The following is a 10,858-nucleotide window of genomic DNA, read 5'->3' as shown; positions in this document are numbered from 1 at the left end:
CAGCATCTGTGGGCAGCTTGAAGGAGTCTTCTGCTCTGTTTATTGATCTGACAGGATTACAGGTTATAGTCAGAGATCTTTAAGACTAATCAGCTCCATTCATCATCCACACCCTCAGTGTCAAGGTCCCTAATCAATCAATCAACCAACCAAATCAATACATTTGTGTGATTGATAATATACAACAGAGTAGAACAATGTTACACCCCTAGATTTGGGGAGGAAGCTAATCATAGATCTACACTATATATATACAGAGGTATGTGGACACCCCTTCAAATTAATGGATTTGGATATTTCAGCCACACCCATTGCTGACAGGTGTATTTTATTGAGCACACAGCCATGCAATCTCCATAGACAAACATTGGCAGTAGAATGGCCTGATACTGAAGAGCTCAGTGATTTTCAACGTGGCACCATCATAGGATGCCACCTTTCCAACAAGTCAGTTTGTCAAATTTTTGCCCTTATAGAGCTGCCCCAGTCAACTGTAAGTGCTGTTATTGTGAAGTGGAAACGTCTAGGAGCAACAATGGCTCATCCGCGAATTGGTAGGCCACACAAGCTCACAGAACGAGACCGCCGAATGCTGAAGCGTGTAAAATCGTCTGTCCTCGGTTGCAACACTCACTACTGAGTTCCAAACTGCCTCTGGAAGCAATGTCAGCACAAGAACTGTTAGTCGGGAGCTTCATGAAATGGGTTTCCATGGCCGAGCAGCCGCACAGAAGCCTAAGATCATGTGCAATGCCAAGCGTCGGCTTAAATGGTGTAAAGCTCGCCACCATTGGGCTCTGGAGCAGTGGAAACATGTTCTCTGGAGTGATGAATCACGCTTCATCATCTGGAAATCCGACGGACAAATTTGGATTTTGCGGATGCCAGGAGAACGCTACCTGCCCGAATGCATAGTGCCAACTGTAAAGTTTGGTGGAAGAAGAATATTGGTCTGGGGCTGTTTTTCATGGTTCGAGCTAGGCCCCTTAGTTCCAGTGAAGGGAAATCTTTACGCTACAGCATACAATGACATTCTAGATGACTCTGTGCTTCCAACTTTGTGGCAACAGTTTTGGGAAGGCCCTTTCCTGTTTCAGCATGACAATGCCCCCATGCACAAAGCGAGATCCATACAGAAATTGTTTTTTGAGATTGGTGTGGAAGAACTTGACTGGCTTGCACAGAGCCCTGACCTCAACCCCATCGAATGCCTTTGGGATGAATTGGAACTCCGACAGCGAGCCAATCCTAATCGCCCAACATCAGTGCCCAACCTCACTAATGCCTCTGGCTGAATGGAAGCAAGTCCCTGCAGAAATGTTCCAACGTCTAGTGGAAAGCCTTTCCAGAAGAGTGGAGGCTGTTATAGCAGCAAAGGGGAGACCAACTCCATATTAATGCCCATGATTTTGGAATGAGATGTTCGACGAGCAGGTGTCCACATACTTTTGGTCATGTAGTGTATGTGTCTAAGGGTAACTTCTACCTTTAGTCTTTAGAACAGCTTATTAAACAAATGTGGCATGTTCAGAAACCTTTAAATGGACCACTGAAAGTTCTGCAACATGAGCTCATTCCTTCTTGACCCTTTAGTTAGTCAGGGCCAAACCCTAACATGAGTAGGGCTGGCACAATTATTGTATAATCATGTAACCGACAATTATGGACAGTAACCGTAAACTAAAATATTGTCCTAATAAATTCATTTTAGAAGGGAGGATTCAACTTTATATTCAAGTAGATATACAGTATCTACAGTACAATTTCAAAGATTTTACTGAGTTACAGTTCGTATAAGGAAATCAGTCAATTGAAATAAATTAATTAGGCCCTATTGTATGGATTTCACAACTGGGCAGGGATGCAGACATGGGTGGGCCTTGTAGGGCATAGGCCCACCCACTCCGGAGCCAGGCCCAGCCAAACAGATTAGTTTTTCCCCATAAAAGGGCTTTATTACAGACAGAAATGCTCCTCAGCACTGGTCCCCCCCTCAGGCAATCCAGCAGGTGAAGAAGCTTGTTGTGGAGGTCCTTGCCTGGCATGGTTACATGTGGTCTGGGGTTGTGAGGCCAGTTTGACGTACTGCCAAATTCTCTAAAACGACACTGAAGGCAGCTTATGATAGAGAAATTAATATTCAATTGTCTGACAACAGCTCTGGTGGACATTCCCTGAGAATTGCACACTCCCCAAAACTTGAGACATCTGTGGCATTACGTTGTGACAAAACTGCACATTTTAAAGTGGCCTTTTATTGTCCCCAGCACAAGGTACACATGGGTAATGATCATGCTGTGTAATTAGCTTATTGATATGTCATACCTGTCATGTGGATGGATTATCTTGGCAAAGGAGAACAGGGAAGTAAACAAATTTGTGCACAACATGAGAAATAATATTTTTTAAAGAACATTTCTGGAATTTTTTATTTCAGCTCATGTAACATGGGGGCACACGTATATATGTTTGTGTTCCATGGTTACCCAATAGCAGTTTTACAAGAAATGGGTAATGTTGGTAATAATTTTAAGAGCAGCACGGCACGGTCGGGAGGAGAACCTTAAATTTACAAAAGATGCATGCGGTCAAAATCACTTATTTTTTTGACAGAAGCGTATTGTATTCATGGTCATAGCCAACGTTTAAAGATTACAAGATCAAAACTTTTTTCAACAAAAATGACAATGACAACCGTGGCTATTTCCATGACAATTAATCGTTACCCAACATTCCATAATCGTCCCTAAACATGAAGACGGTGTGTAAACATCAATATTTTATGTAAACCATGCCAATAGGAGATTCTCATGAAATTCCGTCATGTAAACATGGTTCTGGAGTTTGGATTTGGCTGTTAATGCATGGGAATCCATATCCTTTGTGTGTGCCTGTTGGTCTCTGCTTTAGCCAACCTGTCCTGTCTAAACCTTTGTGTACTTGTTAATACTGGGACAGTCAGGCAGGCAGCCAGTCTAGGTAAAACAAGGGTGTGACTGTAAACCAACAGAAAATTTAAGTGTGTGTGTAGGTTATCCCATCCAAGAATTTGATCTCCTCAAAACAAAAATACAACGTGAGATCTGGGAAAACAACATCTCCTTACATCGGTACCAATCAGAAGACAGGATGGAGTTTATTGGCCAATGAAATGGCAATTATTTCTAGAAGCCAATCATGTCGCTTTGGATCTAGAACAGTGGTGTCAGCCAACTAAAGGCTAGTACTTTGTGTTCTGGAATCAATACAAAAATAACTCTCAATAGTTCCTCAGAATAGAGCTAACGTGCTTTACAAAATACTGAAAGCAATAAATTAAGTCTATTTCAGCATTTTACATAAAATCTGATCCGATTAAAAAAAAAATTGTCATTTAAATTCACATATATAGTATGCAACCATTTTGAGAGCAATTCCTGATTTCAAACCTTGAGAGGACTCCCTTTGTGTCTCTACCATTTCTGAAGCGATAAGGTAGAAGTTGCTCCTAACCATTGGTCGAGGATTAGATATTCTTTCATACCCTCAACAGTTAAGATTTGAGAAACGACAAACTGATCCTAGAGCTGGGGTTAAGGCCAACTTGTACCTGAAGCCTATAAACTATTGCCTAGGTTTACAAAGCAACACTAACGCCCCCTAAAGGCAGACTGTCACTCACACCTCATCATATTTTATTACTCCAGCTTTATTGGGAGGGGGACAGTGGCCCCTGGTGGGGCTTACAGTGAACAACATTCTCATCCACATACAGTTAACGCCATAATTAACTTTACATGTACTCCGCAATATAACATCATACAAAGCTGGGACACTTCCTGCTTACACACATCAACAAAAACCGAATCCAAATCTAATGGCTCTTTTCAATCTGCGCCTCAATAAGGGAATTTTGTTAATTTCTATCAGCAGGAATTGGCCCAGGTGTGTAGAATGATGTTATATTGCTGAGTCTGTCTTTAACACGGACAGATAGGACAGCGGTTGTCAAATTCATCACAACAATACTTATGAAAGAGATTGGAAACTCATTAGCAAAATATTTAACAAAACTCACTGGAGACTAGCAAAACAGAATCAACAATTGTTCTGGTTAGCATTTATGTGCGTTGATAACGTAGTGTCAATACATGACATTCACTTTCATAGGAAATTGTACATTTTCAGTTGCAAACAGTTTAGCATGGATGTTATTAGTTGAACCACATCTGGAAGTCTCTTTGTTATTGGCTGTCTGAACAGGGGTAAAGAGGGTATTGGTTGGTTTATGTGCGTATCGATTCTTCCTCTCCACTGTTCCTCTCAATTCTCCCTTGCTCTGAACACCTGCTTGCTCCGAAGGGCAAAGGAAGGGGGTTGATAGAGAGAAAACAGAAGAGACGGCAAAGAGAGATGGCTGAAAGAAGGGATTTTCTTTATTTTTCCTTCTCTACTTCTCTCCCTGCGCTATCCTCTTCTCGTACTGGTGCTTGGTGATTCCGTACTTGAAGAACTCATAGACGGACCAGCTGATGGCTGTGGAGGGCATCTGATAGATCACCCTGGCCTGGACTCCTTTGAAGAACCCAGGCAGGCCGCCCAGCCTGTACACTGTCCGGAAGGCATGGGCCAGGCCTGTAATGTGTCTGTGTGTCCCCTGACCTCCACCCTGGCCTGCAGCGGGGAGCCCCACCAGGGACTCCTGGGTGTTGAGCAGGGTCTTGCAGACATCCAGAGGGGTGGTGGCTGCAGCAGCAATGGCCCCGGCCAGGGCTCCAGACACCATGTGTGAGGAGGGGTTGTACTGTCTGTGGGGGTTGAGGAGCTCCTGGAGGGACTCGTAGGTCATGAAGTGGAGCACCTGGAAAGGCACGTTCATGGTGAGCTGGGTGGTGTAGGAGCGGTAAAAGGCTGCGGCGCCCTCTCTCTGCCACACGGCACGCACACAGTCCATCACGCCGCGGTACGGAGAGTTATACATCTGCAAACGCTGCTTCACCACTGGACAGGGAGGGAGAAAAACAGATGGAAGGAGAGACAGGAATAGCCAGAAGAGAGCGTAAGAGAGAATGCAGGCAGTAGAGATGAGGAATGGGGGAAAGAGAGCGATGAGAGCAGTATAAAAGAAAAAACAAGGCATAGTGAGGCAGAGAGGAAGGAAGGGATAGGTGAGTAAAGAGGGGGAGCAGAGGGGAGGATTGGAGGGATGCAAGGTAGGATTGCCAGGTGTGTTTTCATCATTAGGGACCAGGAAAATAGCCCGGAGGATAAAAAAGAAAGACAAATTATTGACCAGATATTTATTTTTTTGAAAATGCAGTCATAACATCCTCCAAGGCTGAGGAGGGCATTAGGATGTTCAGATTAATTAAGACATTAACAGAGATTTTTATTTAGACTGCTGAAGTTCAAAGCAGTGACCCAGGCGTTACCTTGGAATCTGAGACTAGCACCTATGTCCCTCGCCTCCACCCTACACAGCTGCCTGAGGATCACCTGTCCAGGCATTTCAGTGGAAGGATACCCATCAAAGTCCGCTGTAGTCTACAGATGGTGGTTGAGTTAAATACAAAGGCGACAGGACACAAGGGAGCATCTTTCTCCACGTCTCCCCCCTCCCTCAACCCTGCTCGCTCCCTCAATCTCTATCCCAGTCTCTATTCCAATTTCATTCTTGGCCCTGCTCCTCCCCCTCACCCTACCCTCTTTCTCTCTGTCTCCCCCTCCACCTTGCCCTCCCGTCCCTAGCGAGCAGTGCAGAGTAAACAGGCTAGGCCCTTGATGCAGTAGGAGCTACAGCTGCAGAGGGAGCTCTGCTACAGCCATTTATCTGCAGCAAAGAACGTCTCAGTCACCTGAATACACGCCATGTGTGAGATCGAGAGAGCAGGTTTAAGAGAGGGAAAGATATATTTATAGATGGATAGATTTACCTTCAGATGGGTTCATGGCTGCATCATGAAGCAATGTGGCCACACACCCCGCCGTACCTGTAACACATACACACTCAATGGTTAAACACACACACAGAGAGAGAGAGAGTGAGAGAGACAGACAGACAGAGACAGAGAGAGAGACAGAGAGACAGAAAAGACCAGAGATATAAAAGGAGAAGGAAAGAGTAGAGGAGAGAGGAGAGGCCAGATGACAGAAAATGCTCTAGCTATCCCTTGCGGTAAAACAGGCCATCACCACTCCTGCTGGACCAGAGTCAAACATCCCCTTCCACTACTGGGCAGGTCTTACCCTGCCTCTCCCCTGACCTGGAAACCAGGGAGGAGGGAAAAACAGAGACAGACAGCTGACCTGGGAAGAAGGGAAGAGAAAGAGAGCAGAGAACATGTACAGGGATAAAAAGAGCAAGTATCTCTAGTACTAGATTTGTCTGAGCAAACTTAAAAAATGTTCTTGTCGTGCAAATTAGGGATGTGCAAAGTTATTTGAATATTCAAATGTCGGAACGGACGTTAGAATTCGAATACTTGTGATTATTCATGTGCGAGAGCGAAAAAACTATAGGCCTATTTTAACAATGAAAAAGCCTTTTCTCAATTAAATTAAAATATCCAATTTGGAATTGTTATATACAAGGATATACACTCACTGGACAGTTTTAGGTACACCACCACTTTCATGAAAATGGGTCGCTCCTACAGAGAGTGAGTCATATGGCCATGGCTTGTTTTATAAAGCAGGCAGAGAGGCAGAGGCATTCAGTTACTGTTCGATTGAACGTTAGCATAGGCAAAACGAGTGACCGAGTTTCGGTGTAAGGATCGTCGGTGCCAGGCACGCCGGATCTAGCATCTCAGAAAGGACTGACCACCTGGGCATTTCACACATGGTAGTGTCTAGGGTTTACCAAGAATGGTGCATAAAAAAAACATCCAGTAACGGCAGTCTTCTGGGCGATGAGCGAGGTACAGTTAAAGTCGGAAGTTTACATACACCTTAGCCAAATACATTCAAACTCAGTTTCACAATTCCTGACATTTAATCCTAGTAAAAATTCCCTGTCTTAGGTCAGTTAGGATCACCACTTTATTTTAAGAATGAAATGCCAGAATAATAGTTGACAGAATTATTTATTTCAGCTTTTATTTCTTTCATCACATTCCCAGTGGGTCAGAAGTTTACGTACACTCAATTAGTATTTGGTAGCATTGTCTTTAAATTGTTTCACTTGGGTCAAACGTTTTGGGTAGCCTTCCACAAAACGTTGGGTGAATTTTGGCCCATTCCTCCTGACAGAGCTGGTGTAACCGAGTCAGTTTGGTAGGCCTCCTTGCTCGCACACGCTTTTTCAGTTCTGCCCACAAATTTTCTATAGGCTTGAGGTCAGGGCTTTGTGATGGCCACTCCAATACCTTGACTTTGTTGTCCTTAAGCCATTTTGCCACAACATTGGAAGTATGCTTGGGGTCATTGTCCATTTGGAATACCCATTTGCGATCAAGCTTTAACTTCCTGACTGATGTCTTGAGATGTTGCTTCAAAATATCCACATAATTTTTCATCCCATGATGCCATCTATTTTGTGAAGTGCACCAGACCCTCATGCAGCAAAGCACCCCTACAACATGATGCTGCCACCCCAATGCCTCACGGTTTTGATGGTGTTCTTCGGCTTGCAAGCATCCCCCATTGTCCTCCAAACATAACGATGGTCATTATGGCCAAACAGTTCTATTTTTGTTTCATCAGACCAGAGGACATTTCTCCAAAAAGTACGATTTTTGTCCCCACGTGCAGTTGCAAACCGTAGTCTGCCTTTTTTATGGCGGTTTTGGAGCAGTGGCTTCTTCCTTGCTGAGCGGCGTTTCAGGTTATGTCGATATAGGACTCGTTTTATTGTGGATATAGATACTTTTGTACCCGTTTCCTCCAGCATCTTCACAAGGTCCTTTGCTGTTGTTCTGGGATTGATTTGCACCAATATATGTTAATCTCTAGGAGACAGAATGCGTCTCCTTCCTGAGCGGTATGACGGCTGGGTGGTCCCATGGTGTTTATACTTGCATACTATTGTTTTTACAGATCAACGTGGTACTTTCAGGCATTTGGAAATTGCTCCCAAGGATGAACCAGACTGTCAGAAGCTTCTAAAGTCATGACATAACTTTCTGGAATTTTCCAAGCTGTTTAAAAGGCACAGTCAACTTAGTGTATGTAAACTTCTGGACCACTGGAATTGTGATACAGTGAAATAATTAGTCTGTAAACAATTGTTGGAAAAATTACTTGTGTCATGCACAAAGTAGATGTCCTAACCTACTTGCCAAAACTACAGTTTGTTAACAAGACATTTGTGGAGTGGTTGAAAAACAAGTTTTAATGACTCCAACCTAAGTGTATGTAAACTTCAGACTTCAACTGTATGTGCAGGCATAAGCTATGGTCAACGAAGACAATTGCATTTAATCGATGGTAATTTGAATACCGTGACGAGATCCGGAGGCTCATTGTCATGCAATTCATCCTCCGCCGTCACCTCATGTTTTATCATGATAATGACACAAGGATCTGTACACAATTCCTGGAAGCTGAAAATGCCACAGTTCTTCCATGGCTTGCATACTCACTAGACAGGTCACTCAATGAGCATGTTTGGGATGCTCTGGAACGACGTGTACAACAGAGTGTTCCAGTACCAGGCAATATCCAGAAACTTCACACAGCCATTGAAGAGGAGTGGGACAACATTCCACAATCAACAGTCTGATTAACTATGTGTGAAGGAGATGTGTTGCGCTGCGTGAGGCAAAATGGTGGTCATACCAGATACTGACTGGTTTTCTGATTCGCACCGCCATCTTCTTTTTTTTAAAGACATCTGTGACCAACAGACGCATATCTGTATTCCCAGTCATGTGAAATCATAGATTAGGGCCCAATTTATTTAAATTGACCAATTTCCTTATATGAACTTGAAATTGTTGCATGTTGCATTTATATTTTTGTTCAGTATAATAAAATAAACTTTTCAATGTTGCTTTTATGACATTCACCCTTCACATGTGTAGCTTGTTTATGTTGGCCAATCAAAGCTTATGCAATGAGAGTACACTAATGCAATGCAAGTTGGAATAAAATTACAGAATTAAAAGTGAGAATGACTAGGCTACAACGAGCAACCAACAAGTAGGCTGTTGTTTTATCTGAATGGGGTTGGGGAGAAAGCGTAGCATGTGGCCTCAATTAGCCTAGCCAGCTATAGTAAGTCACAGCCGAAGACTAACATTTTATCTTTATCCAATGTCTGATATGTATTTGGATGACGTCGTCGCTGCTCCCTGTGTGCACTGAGTGCTAGTGCGCATGTGAAGTTGGGCATGTAAACCGGATGCAACCCGGATATAGACAGTCCATAAATCGGCGTATGTAAACACGAGCAGATTATGTTGAAAACAACGGACGCAGTCCCCACTTCTTTTATACCTCAATGGCTCGCTCCCATCTCTCACACTCTGCCCCATCCTCAGCTGCAGCAATATTGCCAGCCTCGCTCCTCACATAGCAGTGCTCAGGTTAAAAACTTTTCTCTGACGCATGTCTGTAGCGTGGACCCGGACACCATAGCATGGCATGTAGTCAGTCAGAGGCCCTGGTCTATTTGTGGACCTGGCTGACTCTGCAGAACTCTGACCTCATAGAGAGAATACAGACAATGTCAGATCAGCTCCATGGCCAGAAAGATACCCCTCCTGCTGGGACGGAAATAGCCCCGGACAACAGCTGATCCACCACCTGAGCGGCTGGTGATGTTTATCACACTGGCAGGTGGCCCAACAAGTTAGATTCAGTCAAATCAAATGTATTTTATAAAGCCCTTTTTACATCAGTAGTTGTCACAAAGTGCTATACAGATACCCAGCCTAAAAACCCAAAGAGTAAGCAATGGAGAAGCACAGCAGCTAGGAAAAACTCCCTAGAGGGCAGGAGCCTAGGAAGAAACCTAGAGAGGAACCAGGTTCTTAGGGCCTGCTTACTGTACTGGGTATGAGAGAGCCTGAAGTATAGCGCAGGCATTTGTCCCCTCTACTGTCCAGGGGATGGGGGTAATAAGGGTGTGGCACCACCACTCTCCCGCCACTCTGCTCCAGCTGTTAGAACTGGCAGGCTGACTCACCCACACACATAACTCAGTGTCTGAGAGAAAGGTTCATCTAGGTTAGTCCGAGCAGCATCCACTTAGTGTCCAGGGGAGAAGGGGGTCTTCTCTCCCTCTCTCTCTGCAGTGTTACAGAGATGATCTCTACAGGACTACAGCAACATAGCTGTAAAAATACAGCAAAATAGTTTAATTGAATCTTCATCACTACTTGCTTGAGTTGCTAAAAATAGAATATTGGAAAAACCAAATGAACTGCTAGCATTTACTAGAAAAAACAATGTCATATAGTTATATTTCCAGGAAGTCAACAAGTAATCCAAAGAGTGGTTGCAGAGAAGTATAGGATTGGTGTGTGCATATGCTAGTGTGTGTGTGTTTTCCTGGTATACCGTTGGCCAGATGGCTGTTAGCCCCGGGGTGGATGATGTCACCCAGACTCTTCTTCAGTTTCTCGTAGCAGGCGAAGTAGAGAGCGTGCGCCGGACCCGCCCCCACGGCCGTGGCATTCAGCCCTCTCATTGGTCGCCAGACACCCTCGGTGGTTATGATTCGCCGAAGAGCGTCCATCACATTCCGGTAACGGGCAGCAGGCTCAGGCTGTAGGCTCTGCATACGCGTCTACACAGGGAAGAGAGGTTAGAGGTCACACACCTACTGGTTACCCTAGTCATAACCTAACCATACACTTCCCGCCATACCTAACCTTAATGCAACCATAACATTTAACTTAAAATTTGAGAACTACCATGTTAGCAACCAATGAAA

General features: G+C 44.2%; 1 protein-coding gene across 2 annotated transcripts in view; it reads right to left on the bottom strand.

Moving 5' to 3' along the window:
* Positions 1 to 2,401: 2,401 nt before the first annotated feature.
* Positions 2,402 to 10,858, bottom strand: part of slc25a28 (solute carrier family 25 member 28) — a 30,319-nt gene continuing 21,862 nt past the window's right edge. The window contains 3 exon segments of one of the 2 annotated variants that reach the window (NM_001173593.1): positions 2,402 to 4,980; positions 5,913 to 5,969; positions 10,483 to 10,711. In NM_001173593.1, the coding sequence (NP_001167064.1) occupies positions 4,430 to 4,980; positions 5,913 to 5,969; positions 10,483 to 10,711 (837 nt within the window). In that variant the 3' untranslated portion in view covers positions 2,402 to 4,429. 2 annotated transcript variants of the gene reach the window in all.

This window comes from Salmo salar, chromosome ssa01 (assembly GCF_905237065.1).
Source record: "Salmo salar chromosome ssa01, Ssal_v3.1, whole genome shotgun sequence".
Classification (NCBI taxonomy): Eukaryota; Metazoa; Chordata; class Actinopteri; order Salmoniformes; family Salmonidae; genus Salmo; species Salmo salar.
Note: the sequence above shows the minus strand (reverse complement) of the source record. Positions and strands in the feature narration are given on the sequence as shown.